At 43.8% G+C, this 16,718-nt stretch overlaps 1 protein-coding gene across 1 annotated transcript in view; it reads left to right on the forward strand.

Moving 5' to 3' along the window:
* Positions 1-16,718, forward strand: part of LOC307265218 (poly [ADP-ribose] polymerase tankyrase-1-like) — a 78,075-nt gene that overhangs the window by 18,683 nt on the left and 42,674 nt on the right. The window contains exons 5-6 of the mRNA XM_080046850.1: positions 9,413-9,449; positions 12,147-12,222. Coding sequence (XP_079902976.1) covers positions 9,413-9,449; positions 12,147-12,222 — 113 coding nt within the window. The remainder of the gene's footprint in view (positions 1-9,412; positions 9,450-12,146; positions 12,223-16,718) is intronic.

A 16,718-nucleotide genomic window follows, 5' to 3' on the forward strand; every position in this document is an offset into this window, starting at 1 on the left:
CACTCAACCTTCGTAAACTGGGCCGCAGGGTGGTATTGCAACATGATAACGACCCCAAACACACCTCCAAGACGACCAGTGGCTTGCTAAAAAAGCTGAGGGTAAAGGTTATGGCCTGGCCAAGCATGTCTCCAGACCTAAACCCTATTGAGCATCTTTGGGGCATCCTCAAACGGAAGGTGGAGGAGCGCAAGGTCTTTAATATCCACCAGCTCTGTGATGCCGTCATAAATGGGTGGAAGAGGGTTCCAGTTGCAACCTGTGAAGCTCTAGTGAACTACATGCCCAAGAGGGTTAAGGCAGTGCTGGAAAATAATGGTGGCCACACAAAATATTTACACTTTGGGCTCAATTTGTAATTTTTTTCTAAGGGGTGTACTCACTTTTGTTGCCAGCAGTTTAGACATTAATGGCTGTGTGTCGAGTTATTTTGAGGGGACAGTAAATTTACACTGTTATACAAGCTGTACACTGACTACTTTATATTGTATCAAAGTGTCATTTATTCAGTGTTGTCCCATGGAAAGATATAAAGAAAAATGTGAAGAAATGTGAGGGGTGTACTCACTTTTGTGAGATACTGTATATATTTTTTTTTTTTGGTCAGTTGGAAATCAAGGAAGCCCGCGCCCCCCCCTGACAACTGTCGGCACCCCCCAGGGGGTGCGCCCCACCATTTGAGAAGCACTGCTATAGGCTATTATGAACTACTGAAGATGATTGCCATGCTCAAAACAACAATAGTTGCTCCAAAACTCAACGTCTCCCGTTGTTGTCTTAGGTTAGCAGAGCTCGTCTAGATAACATTTCAATGGACAGATACGTCAAAATGACATCATATTTCCTAGAAAGGCAAATACTTACACTGAAATAGTGTAGCCATGTGCTGTGACGGCTCAATGCTAGGATAATCAGAGTGCAGACTGAAGAAATCCTATGAAAGGCAACACTTTCGGCTTCAGTCAGCCAACGTCGACCCTGGACATCTGGCTGACGGCCAAGGGCGGACATAAACACAAACCACAGTCACCCCGTCTCATTAAAACTAGAAGCCAGGGTTGAACCGTTAATAAATCTCCATGACACAGTGAATGGGAGATGCTGATAAGAATGGACAAGGGAAGATTAAGAAGAGTTCAATCCGACGGAAAGAGTCAAGAAATGTACTCAATGGAAGGAAGGCGAAATGGGCCATCTTATAGAGACAGTTTAGCCGTAACATTTGTTGTTGAAGCTCCTGCGCCAGGGTCATGGGGCGACACCAGTTTTTAAACACTGCCATACTGAAAAATACAGAGACAGTTTTGTGGAGCTGATAGGCTTCTTCAACTTGGATAAACTTGTTTGGTGATGGCAAACTGACATTCATTTTGTATGAAAAGGTTATGCGCTATAGCTTAAGTGGCAATACAATTAAAACATAATACTTCCCAGGTGCTTGATACAGTATCTGATATGTCAGAAGCCCAAACATTAATGACGTTATTGTTGGGGACCATTGGGGGCCAGAAAGTAATCAGAAGTGCTGAAGCAGCTCATTAAACTGTGTAATGGCCTTGACGAGGTGGGAGCTCGGTCGTTTATTAGTGGGGCGCTGCCAACGGTCAACAGGGGGACCAACAGGTTCAGCAGACTTTAATCACTGAATGCATGGCTCTGCAAAACCTGTGGGCCGATCAGCTACATTGATGACTGGTGACTTTGTTAGGGATTTTCGGAGCCTCCAAAAAGGTTGTTCCAGTTCCTCTCCCCTGCGCCAGCCCTCCTAGCACTCGATGACTAAATAGAAAAGCTAATAATTGCCTTTTGTATAGTCATCTTTTCATGACTGGAACTTGTGCTAATATCATTTCTTGGAATCAATGATAAGTCAATTTACAAGTCAACCATGCACTGCTTTTCAGGCTAGCACTGACACACCATGCTCCTCATGTTGCCGTATGTGCAATAAAAACTATAGAAGAAAAGTTTGAAGTGTGATGTTATTAAACGGAAATATTTGCGTTAGGTTGTTGCAGTGAAACACAGTATTTCTGCCACGCTGGAAGTGGAAGACATGCCATCAGCAAGCGCCTCCTATCTGTCATGCATAAAGAGAAAAAGAACATTTTTGCTTTGAAGAGAGGTCCGTGGTGGGCTGGCAGTTTTAACATAGCAGAAAATTAGCCAGCGCTATCTCACACGGGGGCTGGCGGAAAATGATGAGAGATTTAAGAGAGCTAGGGAGAGAGGGAGGAGCGGGGAGATTGAGAGAAAGTAGATTGATGAGGGGAGGGGGGGAGAAAAATAGGAAGAAGGAAGAGCCGGGGTCGGAGAGAAGGAGCCACTTCATCCTGCTAATGCAGCAGGAGCAAATGCAATCTTGCACTAGTGTGATTTCAGTGTGTGTGTGTTTGTATGTGAGAGAAAGAAAGAGAAAGAGAAAGAAAGAGAGAGAGAGAGAGAGAGAGAGAGAGAGAGAGAGAATGAATTCCTGTGGCTGCAAGGCCAAGTGTGTAGCTTTCTTCCCCTTATCAGTGACATGCTCATTGATTACCATGACGACTGCTGTTCGATTGGTCCCCAGTGATGAATGAGCCTCGACCCTATTTCCAAAATGACCTAGCAAAAGAAGCAAAACAAAGTGACTGTTTTTTTTTCTTTTTGTGGTGTGTCTGTGTGTGTTTGTGCAATGCACTTCCAAGGTTCCCTAAACCCATTTGGGCCATTTTCCCTCAGCTGAAATTGCCTCGTTTTCCAGACGGCTGCACAGTTCCACAACACTGCGTGAGTTAGTGAGGTCAGTCGGCCATACGGCAAAAGTAGACTGACAGAATTTTGTTAATGAACTTGAGTAAAGTAAAGGAAAAAATAAAGTTCTTATTTGTGTCCCCGGGATGGGGAAGTCGTGTAAAATGTAAATGTTTGGATGATTTAAATGCACGCCTAAGGACAAGGCTAACACTGATGCATAGTGAACGTGTGTTTGTAGTCCAAAAATAAGATAAAAATTTGTTTTTGAGAGTTAATTGAATATCTTCTTTGGAATCAAACTGATTGTAGCCAAGTTTGCCTCGCAAGAACTGTACACATGCTTTATATTTACAAGAGTAAGTATAAGGAAAACAAAATGACTAAATGAAGCTCAAATATCCTCGGGAAACGATCTGTTTTGAAGTAAAATTTTGCAATAGTGTGTTTTCATTATCTGTCATGAGTCATTGTGTGGCGCTGGCCGGACCAGCGTGTGTGCTCAGTGGACTACTGTGGATCAGATGTGGAGGAATGAGCCGATGGCTGTCTGCTGTGTTTCTCCTCGGCTCTTTGCGTGACTCCTGTTTACTCACTGACATCTGCAAGATGATCTAATCTTATCCATATTCATTTGTCCCCGCTAACTTTGTTGTTTTTGTCGTTTGGAGGTTTTCTCCGGAGAGGAGGCGTGCACGCCCCGACCTCCTCCCTGTCCTTTGGATCGGTTTAACGAACAGCAGAGGGAATCCAAGCCGATGTGTTGTGGGCTTCTTTTTTCTCAGGCATGCTTTCTAGTTTCTTGATACCACCATAATGAATTAGCATTTGTTTTTTTTGTTTTGTTTTTGACTATTTTTTTCTTTAATGGTTATCCAGGAACATTTCATGCAGTATTCAGGCGCAGCGCTGCTCTAGCTGTTAGAGAAAGAAGCTTAGGGAAGGAAAAGTTTAATGGTTTAAAATCATAGGAGATTCTTGTACTCGTCACTCTGGCAGAGGGGTTTTTGGACTTTTAGTAAGAAGGATTTTGTCTAATAGAAAACCATTTTTCAGCAAGCTCAAGAATCCTCCCTACTGGAGGGATGGCTTACTCACAATGCATGCCAGTGTTGTTGCTTTTTTATAGATAATGGCAGTGACTTACCTTTTTATTCTCTGTTTCATTTTTGTATTCATTTTTAACTTGGGAACAAACTGTTTCACAGTTAAAATCACATCATCAGCATTTAGGGTATATAACAATCACTAATGAAAACACCTATTTTGGTTAGGTTAGGTCATCCAAAATGATCTTTAGTCATCAATTTAACAAGGCGAGTTAGAAACATAATATACTGTATGGCCAAGTTGTGACAATCATAAGGTGCAATGTCAATTTCAGGATATTGAAGGGCTGGCGCGTGTTTGCTGAATTACAGCCAACCATATCGCTATGTATGTGATACCATGCACACATTTTGGTGGGTTGCCATAACTTACCCAACAGGAACAAACACACTGAAAAACACTGCCAACTGTAGACATAAACGTTTGTCCCAAGGATCATTAAAACTCCCAATTAAACGCACCCCGGCTCACCTCTGGCTACACCCAGAATGAGCACAATTAAAAGAAACACAGTTTAAATAAAGTGATTTAGCTGTGCAGGCTCAAGGTCACACACCGATTGCATATATACATATAGTATCAGGAGGAATTACAAACAATTGGTCCTCAGGTTTAGAGAGGTTAGGCACCGACAAAAATATTCAGATTCCCTGCATTTACAAAACACAGCAAAGCGAACGAGGGAGGAGGAGTGGGTGGCCAGAAAAACACAGTTAATCCAGAGCAGTTCTGTTTAGTGTGCGTGCGAGGCAATTAATCACACATTGTTAGTGGTGAGAGTGTGTGAAGTAAGCTGAGCCAGCCAGAAAAAGGGACACAAACACCCTGCTTTTACAATACACATTTACTTCTTATTTATTTTTTCTCTCTTTTGTCGATAGGTGTCAGTGCGCACAGATCTCCTTACAACCGCTGCAGTTGCGACCTTGCTGAGGTTATAAGTCTGGTTGATGACTCAAAATGCGCTCAACTCATGACTCTAATCCAGTTGTTGTATAACATTGGACAAACTGCTTTCAATTATATTTGATTCAAACACACACAAACATACAAAGCAGACAGCTGAGCACTGAGGCGACTCATGTTCCACTCAGCATCAGTCAGCATCATCTGTGCTTGTACAACCACTTGGTACACACACACACACACACACACACACACACACACACGCACGCACAGGGTACGCTAGGTCCTTGCCTTGCTACGTCGTAAAGATATATTTAGGATTGTGACTGTATGACATTGGCTTGTTCTCACCTGTTCAGGATCCTGGAATCACACACTCAACACATAGACACACACACACACACTTATTTATATGTGTGTGTGAGTACATGTTTTAAGCATACAATAATTGAAATTCAAACGATGATCGCCTGTGTCTCAATGGAGACACACACACACACACACACACACACACACACACACACACACACACGGAGACACACACACACACACACACACGGAGACACACACACACACACACACACACACACACACAGAATCATCATTCAAGAGGCAGCTAGCCTGTCCCGAGCTTTAACCTGTCCTTGTCTTTTCGGTTTGGAGTCAGCAAGATTGTGGACAGCGTACACACACACACACACACACCCACACACACACACACACACACACACACACACACACACTCTGTCAGAGTCAGATGTGTCCATTCATACTTAAATCCTCCTCTGTCTTATAAGACACAACTTCCTTATAAGACAGTTGCTACTTTCAGTATGTATATATGCGACCAGCATGGAGATGATTATGTTCCTGTTCATATATTGATATACTGTATTCTGACTATGTGACACACCTAGCCGAGTGATCCAGTCCCCCTGTAAAGAAAGCTGTTGGGATAAAGCCAGTTCCTCCCCAACACATCCTTTGTGTTGTTATTTTCATCTGAAATGAACATTAACAAGGAGCTGACTATTGCCCTTTAACTTGTCTATTGTTTCCAATCGATTAAAGAAACACAGTAGGATTGCAGGTTAGAGACCCCCGGTGGGCTTATACAAAATGTAAACTGTCCATTAAAGGGATTGTTCAGTATTTTTGAAGTGGGGTTGTATGGGGTATTTACCCTATATACCCTATGGAGACGGCCATCAGTGCAGTCACTAAGGAGTTTAAGGGAAATGTTTCTGTATCAGTCAGCCTTATACTGTTGCAGACAGGGCCAGAAGAAAAAACGTATTTCCTCTACATATATAAATGCTAACCTAAAACTTAAATATCAGTTTAATTGTACGCTAAACAGAGATTTTTTCCACAGCTTTAGTTTGCCGCCAGACAGCCATTTATTTTTTGTTTTCTTGTGTCTCTTGAATAATCGGCATTAGCTCTGAGTGGAGCAGCTGATTGGTGGAGTGATACAAACATTAACAGCTGTCTGGCAGCAAACTAAAACTGTGGAAAAAAATCTCAGTTTAGCATAAAATTGAATGGATATTTACCTTTTTAGGTTAGCATTCATATATATGGAGGGAAAAAAAAGTTTTTCTTCTGGCCCTGTCTGCAACAGTACCATGCTGACTTCGCCCAAAGTCCTAAAAAATGGCTGCACTGTTCGCCTTCTCCATCAAGTAACACACTCCCTATCCAGCATTGTGCTGCATTTCAGAAAAGACAGCTTAGTCTGTCCACTGGGTTATTACTGTATTCCTATAGAAATAGAGAGAGACTAATTCTAACTGCTGAGTCACAATCACTCTAGCTCTCCAAGAATACATAACATTTGGACAGTGGCGGAGAAAACAGTTGACCCTGTAGCGCTGTCACTTAATTTGCACGCCGTGCATGACAGCGGACTCGGATCTCATGAGATCTCTTGCAACAACATACATTTCATTCAATCCAATAAAAGTGTAATGACCTGATTAAAGTTTGAATGAAGTTTGAAGTGGGACAGATTCATAAGACTTCAAATAAGAGTGGCTCCCTTCACTTTCCAATTATTTTGTTGGAGGAAAATGTATTTGTACTAAAATAAGCACAATGCTATGGATGAGATGTAGTCCAATGATCCAATACAAATACTTGCAATGATAATGATGATATACTCCAGATGGCAGTAACTGTGACTGTCAGGTGTGTACAGGGAAATGATTCTGTCTCGGAACAAACCGGTTCAAAACTTACAGCATCTAATTCAGCGTCTCGACCTCTCTCTCTTCTCTCGCTCTGTACATATCTCTCTTTCCTCTTTGTATTCAAATTTTTCAATCTCCGTGCCCCTCTCCACCTCCCCCCTTTTTCCTCTTCCTCCGACTGTTCCGCCTTAGCCTCCCTAACACCAATTATACTGTGTCAAATCCATGCATGTCAGTTTCCAGATCCCTAATCATCCCTTCTCTCTTTCATCTACAAATCCTTTGTTCCTCCCCCCTTCCCCGTAACCTCTCTTCTTCGCTCCTCACCCCTACCCCACCCATCCGTCTGCGCCATGTACACACAGCCCGTCCTCCTCCTCATCCTCTTTTCATTAATCTGCGTGACATTTTACCTCTCCATCCTCCTTTGAATTATTTTTTACATTTATTTTTTATTACAGTTTCAATTTTATACCTCTCTCCTTCTCCATATCCCCCTTTTTAAGAGAGGAACTTTGTTGAGTAGTACACGTGCTGCCAATTATTTGATTCTGCTTTCCATCTGTGAAAAAGCCCACCGGTCACTTTTCACCTTGTTGTGCCGTTTGTCTCTATAAAGCATTGTTTACTTTGATCATGATGGCCTCTTGTAGGGATCACGCTAACAGCACTGTGATGTTTCTGCTATGGCTATTTCACAATAAAAGCCATTAGAAGCTTTTAATGTGAAACAGCAGCCTGGCTAAATTTGGCCTCTTAGGGTGGGTGGGGGGGGGGGCATTCAAATGTCTGTGAAACTTCCAACATGGCACTGTCGGTCTGAATAAGCTTATTTGTTCATTGCATAACATGCACATTACACATAACATTTTATATCTAGGTCATATTATCTAATAAGAATTGCAGTAATTCCATATCATTATCTTCCCTTTGCAGCACAGAGAAGTTTATTGTGCCCAGAGAAAACATTGTTCCAGCATGTAACTCCCCATGAAACCAGAAGTTGTTATGTTTTTGGTACAGAATAAAGAAACTGCCATATAACGTGTTAATTGGTCATATTTAGAAGCTTAGCCAACTGTCTCCCTGCTCTAGTTCTTAAAGGGACACTCCAGCAATGTGTGTGTGTGTGTGTGTGTGTGTGTGTGTGTGTGTGTGTGTGTGTGTGTGTGTGCCTGCGTGCGTGTGTGGTGTGTTCACAAGATCAGTCCGTCATGCATTTCGTCTCAAGGTTGTAAAAAATTGGAAAAGTTTTATGTGCCTGTATTGCACAACAGGGATGTGCAGTTTGAAAGAAATGAGCAGATGGGAGGCAGGGAGGGTCTGACAGAGGACACTGTTGGGTTGCATTGTGGGAAGTGTAGGAGGTGTTCAGGTGTTTTTCCTGAAGCTTGATACATGCCAGGGACCACAAGCCAGGAGTCATTTCCGCCTCTGCTGCTTCAACTTTGGCTGCTGTTCCATTTTTGAATGTGCCCTGTGTGAGCCTCCCAATTTCATGGCAGTGAAGAAAAGGAAAGAGGCACTATTCCCGAAAATGTTTTTAAGAAATCCCTAGTTGGTAAGCACAGCACACAATCTATAATACGTCTTATTTTAAAATCGAAAGATCATCTTGGTCATCATCCATAGTTCAAACAGGATCGTCATTTGCTGCATCCCCTAAAGGCAGACCTGTGTTTGACAAAAAGCCATCACTTAGAAGGACAGATTACAGATGCAGTGTTTCAAATTCCATGTCTTCTAGTATAGCTTGTGTCTCCCCCCCCCCATCTCCACCCATATGTGTCTGTTTCCCACACGCAAAAAAAAAAGACACATATGGGAAGGTATGTGTGTGTGTTGTGACTGTAATAGCAGGGGCAGGGCTAAGCAAGGGAGAAAGAGAGAGAGGGAGGGACAGAGGGAGGGGGGGAGGGGTTTGTTTATTCCTGTTGTGATTTTTTTTATGGTAGCAGCGCCTCCTGAGCCAACTGGAGAGAAAAAAGCAGGGAACCAGAGAGAGAGAGAGAGACAGACGGAGAGAGAGAGAGAGAGAGAGAGGGAGGTGATGGAGAACGAGGAAATATGTTTAGCAATATGAGCGGTGTCCACGAAACAGGGGACAAACGCGGTGAAAGAAGACAAAGAAGTGGGAGGGATGGACAGACAAACGGACGGGTAGAAGCAGCGTGCGTGTCAGTACGCCGCTCGTCGCCCAAACAATGAACGCGCTGTGGTCGCTGCCGGCAACGCATCGCCACGGCAACCGGAGCCAGAGGGGTGCGAACACACACACTGAGCGAGAAAGAGAGGAGGAGAAGGAGGAGGAGGAGGAGGGGATAGATAGATAGATGCTTCCTCTGTGTGTGTATTTACATGTAGTAGTGTGTGTGAGGCTGTTCTATATGTCCGCTTGATCATGTGCGTGTGTGTGTGGTCGCTGTGCGTTAGCAGCCAGTTGTCTGACACCATGATCTTCTGTAACCATCTAGGTGAATACAAGAAGGATGAGCTGCTGGAGGCTGCCAGGTGAGTGCCACACTCTTTGTTTTCATTTCTCTCCATCCTCATCTCCTGCCGTATCGTGCTTTGTCTTCCGACTTTGTGACACCCTATTTTTTTTTTGTCCTCCGTTTCTTTTTTCTCACCTCTTTCGGTTCCCCGGCATCATCTCATCCCTTGTTTCCATGCTCACATTCTTCTCGTCTCCTCCTCTTGTTTTGTTTCCTTTTCCCCTCCTCTACATAGTTCTACATGTTCTCTGTCCTACTCTCTCATTCTTGTTTCCATGTTTGCCCGTTCTCTCTCTTTTCTGCTACCTCTCCTTCCCCTCCTCCGATCCACCTAGGTTAGTTTGTTTCCGGTCCTTGTTTCTTATGGTTTGCTCTCTTTTTTTCTCCTCTCCTCTCCTCTCCTCTCCTCTCCTCTCCTCTCCTCTCCTCTCCTCTCCTCTCCTCTCCTCTCCTCTCCTCTCCCCTCCCCTCCTCTCCCCTCCTCTCCTCTCCTCTCCTCTCCTCTCCTCTCCTCTCCTCTCCTCTCCTCTCCTCTCCTCTCCTCTCCTCTCCTCTCCTGTTCTTCATTATTTTCTCTCTACGTTTTTTTTTGAGTTCCATCACTTGCCGCCACCTTTTGATTTTCCTTCCAACTTGCATTCAGTTATTTTGCCACTCCCTCCCTTCTTTCTTTGCCTAGCATCATAACCACACACACACACACACACACACACACACACACACACACACACACACACACACACACACACACACACACACACACACACACACACACACACACACACACACACACACACACACTCTCTTTTTGATCCAGAAAGCTCAGTACTTGTGGATCAGGGATACCTATGCATTTTGGAGGCATGTTATGGTTGCATGCAGTGCATGTGGGGAATATGTTTGTGTGTGCATGTGCGTTTCTGTCTCTTGCATGTGGAAAAGGCATAGCCTCCGTTTGGGAAAGTGTGTGGGTGGCTCTCTATCTCACCCTCACTCACTCTCCCAGACACACACACACACACACACACACACACACACACACACACACACACACACACACACACACACACACACATTCTCTCACACTCACACTAAGAAGCAGCTGGCCTAGCAATATAGCAGTACCCCAGTGGATTATGGGGTCAACAGATTGTTTAAGTGTGAACTGTGTGTTCCTCTGTCACAGCTGAGCCATTGACTGGCTCATCACCGAATTTTATTTTTTTTGCCTTTTTTTTTTCTCCAACTAATGTTTTGGTCAAATAACTCCCACACATGGCATATAGGAGGATACTGTTGGCTCTAGTGGCCCAAATAGCATGCCTACAAAGTGTTTTCAAATAATAATGTGAAGACATCTTTCTTTGATTTATAACCTATATACCAAATACACATGTCAAATACATTTAGTGTAGTATAATTATAGAGTACTTCAAAATAGCTGCCTAGTGCATTTAGGAACAACACTGATGAGAGCAGTGAGAGTGAACAGTTACCTGACGCATTCAGAATGAAAAGATGGTAAACTGTTCCTGATTGCAACGTTAAAATTCCTCAGTGTGACCAAATTAGAGATAATCTATGTAGATATCTGAGAGCATATTGATATTACCTAGAGACCTATCCCGGAGCCGCTGCATTGGACCTACTTAAAGGCACTGTTTGAGGTTTTGGTAAATAGGCTCGTTTGGTTTCTCTTTCTGAGATTTTAAGGTAGAGTCAGCGATTCTGGAGAACGCTTCTTGACAAAATCACTTTTTGTCAAAATCAGTGAATTTCTCCTCACAATCCACTTACCTGTCCGTACCGTGTGGGCGCTGACATCAATACACAGCCTAGAATCTGTATAAGGGTATGTTCGAAAAGGGTATGTAAACAAAGGGGGCCCACCGTAGTGTGCAACATGCCCGTTTACAGAACCTATGGGCTGTGTATTTACACTGGATTTAAACACCTTTAAAGAAGAAGATTGGGCGAAAGAGACAGAACGAGATAAACAAAAGGAAGATGCTGGCCAGTGGAGGTAAAGGTAGATAGGAAGAAACTGGGTGGGTGGCGGTGGATGAGAGCAAGAGACAGCTCATTATGGTTGGAGAAAAACAGAGAGAGATGGAGAGGATGTTTTTTTTTGGACAGAGTGAGAAATCTAAACAAAGAAGGAAGCAGAGGCCCGATGGAAAGGAAAGATGAAGAATCCTTTTCTTTCCATGTGACAGCTTCTCCCTTTACGGCTGTCACGGGGATGACGGTTGGACCGGCCGCTGCCTTGGCAACACTGTCTCATAGGCCACCTAGCATCAGGGCAGCGAGCCTAGACACAGGGACACACAGCTCCAGCCACATAAAACAAAATCCTTTACTCCTCTGCAGGACTGCAGCTAAGCTAAATGGTCTTCCCTAACTTTTTCTAAGCTTGTTGCAGTCAGGTTTAAGAGAAAACGCTCACACACGCACAGGCACACGTGCACGCATGCACACACACACAGACAGACACACACACCCTTCAATCCATCCCCTCAAACGTTTCTCTATGTCGCCCTGTTTCAGCAGATGAAATTTCTCTGTCGCTACCCCTTTTCGGTCGCAAGCTCCTTATCGCATTCACCCTCATTTTCTCCCACACACTCTCTTGCTTAGGGAACAGGGCTAATCCTCTATGGTGTTGGAGGTTTTTTTTCTGTCTAACGTATGTGTGTGTTTACTTTTTCTTTAGGAGTGGAAACGAGGAGAAGCTAATGGCCTTGCTCACACCGCTCAACGTCAACTGCCACGCCAGCGACGGCCGCAAGGTAAGAGCGAAAACGCACAAACAAGCAGCAAACGCTGTAACAAGCTCATCAATGGCATTTTCTCTACCACTGCACCTCGGGAAAGTCATTAGGCCCAAACTGGTACTTAAAGTTTTTTTTTTCTTTTTTTTGAGAAGCAAAACAAATTCTGCTACTGACAGCCGTGGGCTGCGATTTTTTAAATCAAATAATCCAAGCACTCTCCGGCAGGCATTAACAGCCTTTCCTGGCTGTCAGTCATTCAAACAAATAGATGGAGACACAAACCCTTCAGTGAATAAATTAGTGCTCATGCCCAACAGCAGTGCAAAGCAATCCTGTCAGACTCAGGGAAGGCAGCAACTAATGGCAGCAAATAATACACTTCACGTGTTGATGTTTTCAGTTTGTAGAGGAAAACACAAAAGGTGGAGATGTTCTTCTGTTCCTTCAGATAAATCAGTTTTAGGAAGTGAGAGGAGCAGACAAACAGCAGTTAGGAAGCAGAATGTCTAGCAAAGGATTTTGGTTGAAGCTTCCACAAAGACATGTGTGTGTACATATGTCCTTGTTTCAGCGACAGTGAATTGTTTTGGCTGCAGTGCAATCTTATCGAACGTTTTGGTGAACCTGAACCTTTATGACACATAATGAAGATAAGCACCGGCTTATCCAGCTTTCATTGAGCCCAATTTCCTCCAAGAGTAGCACCAGGAGGCAAGGTGTGTGGAGACTGAACCGCAGTTAACACAGTGGCCGGAAAAGACACACCAATCACAAACGGATGGACGTATCACTTTTTACTAAGCATCATTAACACCATGACCTTACTTAGTTATACTAAACTTACTTTGAGGCTTTGGGTCCAAAAATAACAATAACAAGCCTCAACCATCGCCAAAGGGCAAATTCAAGTTACAGCATCACATCGCATTATTTTTAAATAGTATTTGCAGCAACATAAAAGTAAAGATATTCGACAGCTATATAGAATACATTATAGACATCACCATATTAAGGCCATATTTATGACATGACCTGAGCATTGTGTGGGAAGCTGTGCAAAGTTGCAGAAGTAAAGGGTCTATTGCAACCATGCAGGTCTTTTTGAGGTAGTACTGTAAATAGTTGAATAGTATGAGTGTGTCTGAGTAAACATAAATAAAGAAAAGTGTATGCTATTACAAATAGAAAAAGGCTCATTTGTCCACGGTTGTTGTTCCTCGTACGAGAGTCTAGGGCTGTGTAATTAGCTGTACGTTTTGCTCGCTTGGCTAGAGTTTTAACGGTCGGCCAATGTCACACTTGGGAGTAACTTCTACTGCTTTTACATTGCCGAGGTGAGACTTTTAAGGCTCGGCGGGGGGAGGGGGGGATGCTGATTTAAAGCCAAGAAATATATTTTCCAACAGAGGAAAGTTCTGTATTACATCCTGTTCACTTGATCGAAATTATTATTTTTTCGACCACATAATCATGCCTGTCCTTGGGGTGTCCTGAGCCTTAGGTCAAGCTTTGCTGTCGCTGCCACACACAGCAGTAGGTCTGGCTTGTGACTGATTAGTCCCTCGGATGAACAAGCGGAGGAGGAAATCCACTGCTTTTCTACTTTTGTGTTTTGTGGCTTTTAGTTGAAGTCGTCCTATGTGGTCCACAGTGTCACTTTTCCTCCCCAAGCTGACAAGAAATAAGGACTGCGCTGACTTTGCTGAGATTGAATCTTCCCACTCTGCAGCGGCCAAACAGACTTGGGGTCCTTAATGAGTTCTTGTGGATGTCTCTTGGGGCTTAACTTTAAACTATATTTTCTTCTCAAGGTAGAAAAAGCTTCCCAAACAACATTTAGATTGACATGTGGAACTAAAAACTTCCCACAAAGTATTGACGTATCATTATAGGATACTTCCTGCCTATATCATAGGCATGGATAGAGTTCCATCTAAGACATCTACACTTTTCGGTGTATTGCATTCATTTCTATGACGAATGCTGGTACAAGCATGAAGCCAGAGGGAGCCGTGTTACTCTGTACTCTTGGTAACCGTCATATACAGTATCTCACAAAAGTGAGTACACCCCTCACATTTCTTCAAATATTTCATTATATCTTTCCATGGGACAACACTGAATAAATGACACTTTGATACAATGTAAAGTAGTCAGTGTACAGCTTGTATAACAGTGTAAATGTACTGTCCCCTCAAAATAACTCGACACACAGCCATTAATGTCTAAACTGCTGGCAACAAAAGTGAGTACACCCCTAAGAATTGTTTTCCAAATTGGGCCCAAAGTGTCAATATTTTGTGTGGCCACCATTATTTTCCAGCACAGCCTTAACCCTCTTGGGCATGGAGTTCACCAGAGCTTCACAGGTTGCCACTGGAATCCTCTTCCACCCATTCATGACAGCATCACGGAGCTGGTGGATATTATAGACCTTGCGCTCCTCCACCTTCCGTTTGAGGATGCCCCAAAGATGCTCAATAGGGTTTAGGTCTGGAGACATGCTTGGCCAGGCCATAACCTTTACCCTCAGCTTTTTAGCAAGTCACTGGTCGTCTTGGGGGTGTGTTTGGGGTCGTTATCATGTTGCCCTGCGGCCCAGTTTACGAAAGTTGAGTGCACTTGCTCAGCGTCATACACAGAGGTTGGCTTTGGAAAATAGACATATGAGTGCTGCCAGCATTGCTGAAGGGCTTGAAGGGGTGGGGGGTCAGCCTGTCAGTGCTCAGACCATACGCCACACACTGCATCATACTGGTCTGCATGGCTGTTGTCCCAGAAGAAAGCCTATTCTAAAGATGATGCACAAGAAACCCCACAAAAAGTTTGCTGAAGACAAGCAGACTACGGACATGGATTACTGCAACCATGTCCTGTGGGCTGATGAGACCAAGATACATTTATTTGGTTCAGATGGTGTTAAGAGTGTGGGGCGGCAACCAGGTGAGGAGTACAAAGACAAGTGTGTCTTGCCTATAGTCAAGCATGGTGGTTGGAGTGTCATGGTCTGGGGCTGCATGAGTGCTGCCAGCACTGGGGATCTACACTTCATTGAATTCTAACATACTAACGTACTGTGACATACTGAAGCAGAGCATGATCCCCTCCCTTCATAAACTGGGCCGCAGGGCAGTACTGCAACATGTTAACGACCCCAAACACACCTCCGAACGACCACTGGCTTGCTAAAGAAGCTGAGGGTAGAGGTTATGGACTGGCCAAGGATGTCTCCAAACGTAAACCCTATTGAGCATCTTTGGGGCATCCTCAAACGGGAGATGGAGGAGCGCAAGGACTCTAATATCCACCAGCTCCTTGATGTCGTCATGAATGGGTGGAAGAGGATTCCAGTGGCAACCTATGAAGCTCTGGTGAACTCCATGCCCAAGAGGGTTAAGGCAGTGCTGGAAAATAATGATGGCAAAACAAAATATTGACACTTTGGGCCCAATTTGGACATTTTCACTCAGGGGTGTACTCACTTTTGTTTGCCAGCAGTTTAGACATTAATGGCTGTGTGTCGAGTTATTTTGAGGGAACAGTAAATTTACCCTGTTACACAAGCTGTACACTGACTACTTAACATTGTATCAAGTGTAATTTATTCAGTGTTGTCCCATGGAAAGATATAATGAAATATTTGAAGAAATGTTAGGGGTGTACTCACTTCTGTGAGATACTATACATTCTGCATCAGCCGTAAAGAGGACCTATGATACTTTTCGACTTTTATGACCTATAAACGTTGTTATAATGATTTATAGTCATGTTTAACCATACTAGAGTATCAAATAATTACGTACATGCATTTCGACGTATTCCCTGCTGACCGTCTGGGATGGCTATGCAGAGCACTAAACACTATGGCAGCCGGTCGAGCCGAACTCGTTCAAATTTCCGGATTGTTTCTGTCACGCTCGGGTCGTTTCTGTCATGTTTCCATGTATGGTAATGCTGCCGCTCAGGCAAGCTCCGGCTGCATGCCCCCAGCTTCATGAAAATTTCCCACTGCTGGAAGGAAGGTAACCAATCACAACGGAGTGGGGTTTGCAGCAGGGGGGGAGGGGCGGAGAAGCTGAAAGCAGTGTGTAGAGAGAGACTGCTGTGCTCGCTAGGGTAAGAGGAAGAGTGTCCCGAAAAACTACATAGTTTTGTGTGATGTGATTCGTGTCAGGTTGCTCTATAGCAGTTTTAACAAGAAATGAAGACCAGAAAAGTAGTATAATAGGATCTCTTTAAGGAGGCTCTCTCCCATAATTATGGGTACTTTAGTGTTGTTGATAATGCTCAGCTGCAGCTTGTATCCAACACATCACCATCACACCCAGACATATGAGAGCACATCCTGTGGCTGTTATCTGTGCAGGTGGCCTGCTGGGGACGACGAACAGCCAGAGGCGGAAAAACTGTGTAATTTTGAAATTTGTTGGAGAGTCAAGGCACAACCTCAAGAGATCATTGAGAAAACATTGAAACCGAATAAGTAGATGTCGTCCAAGCTGTGCCCAGAC

The sequence above is a fragment of the Ammodytes marinus genome, assembly GCF_949987685.1.
Source record: "Ammodytes marinus genome assembly, chromosome: 18".
Lineage (NCBI taxonomy): Eukaryota > Metazoa > Chordata > Actinopteri > Uranoscopiformes > Ammodytidae > Ammodytes > Ammodytes marinus.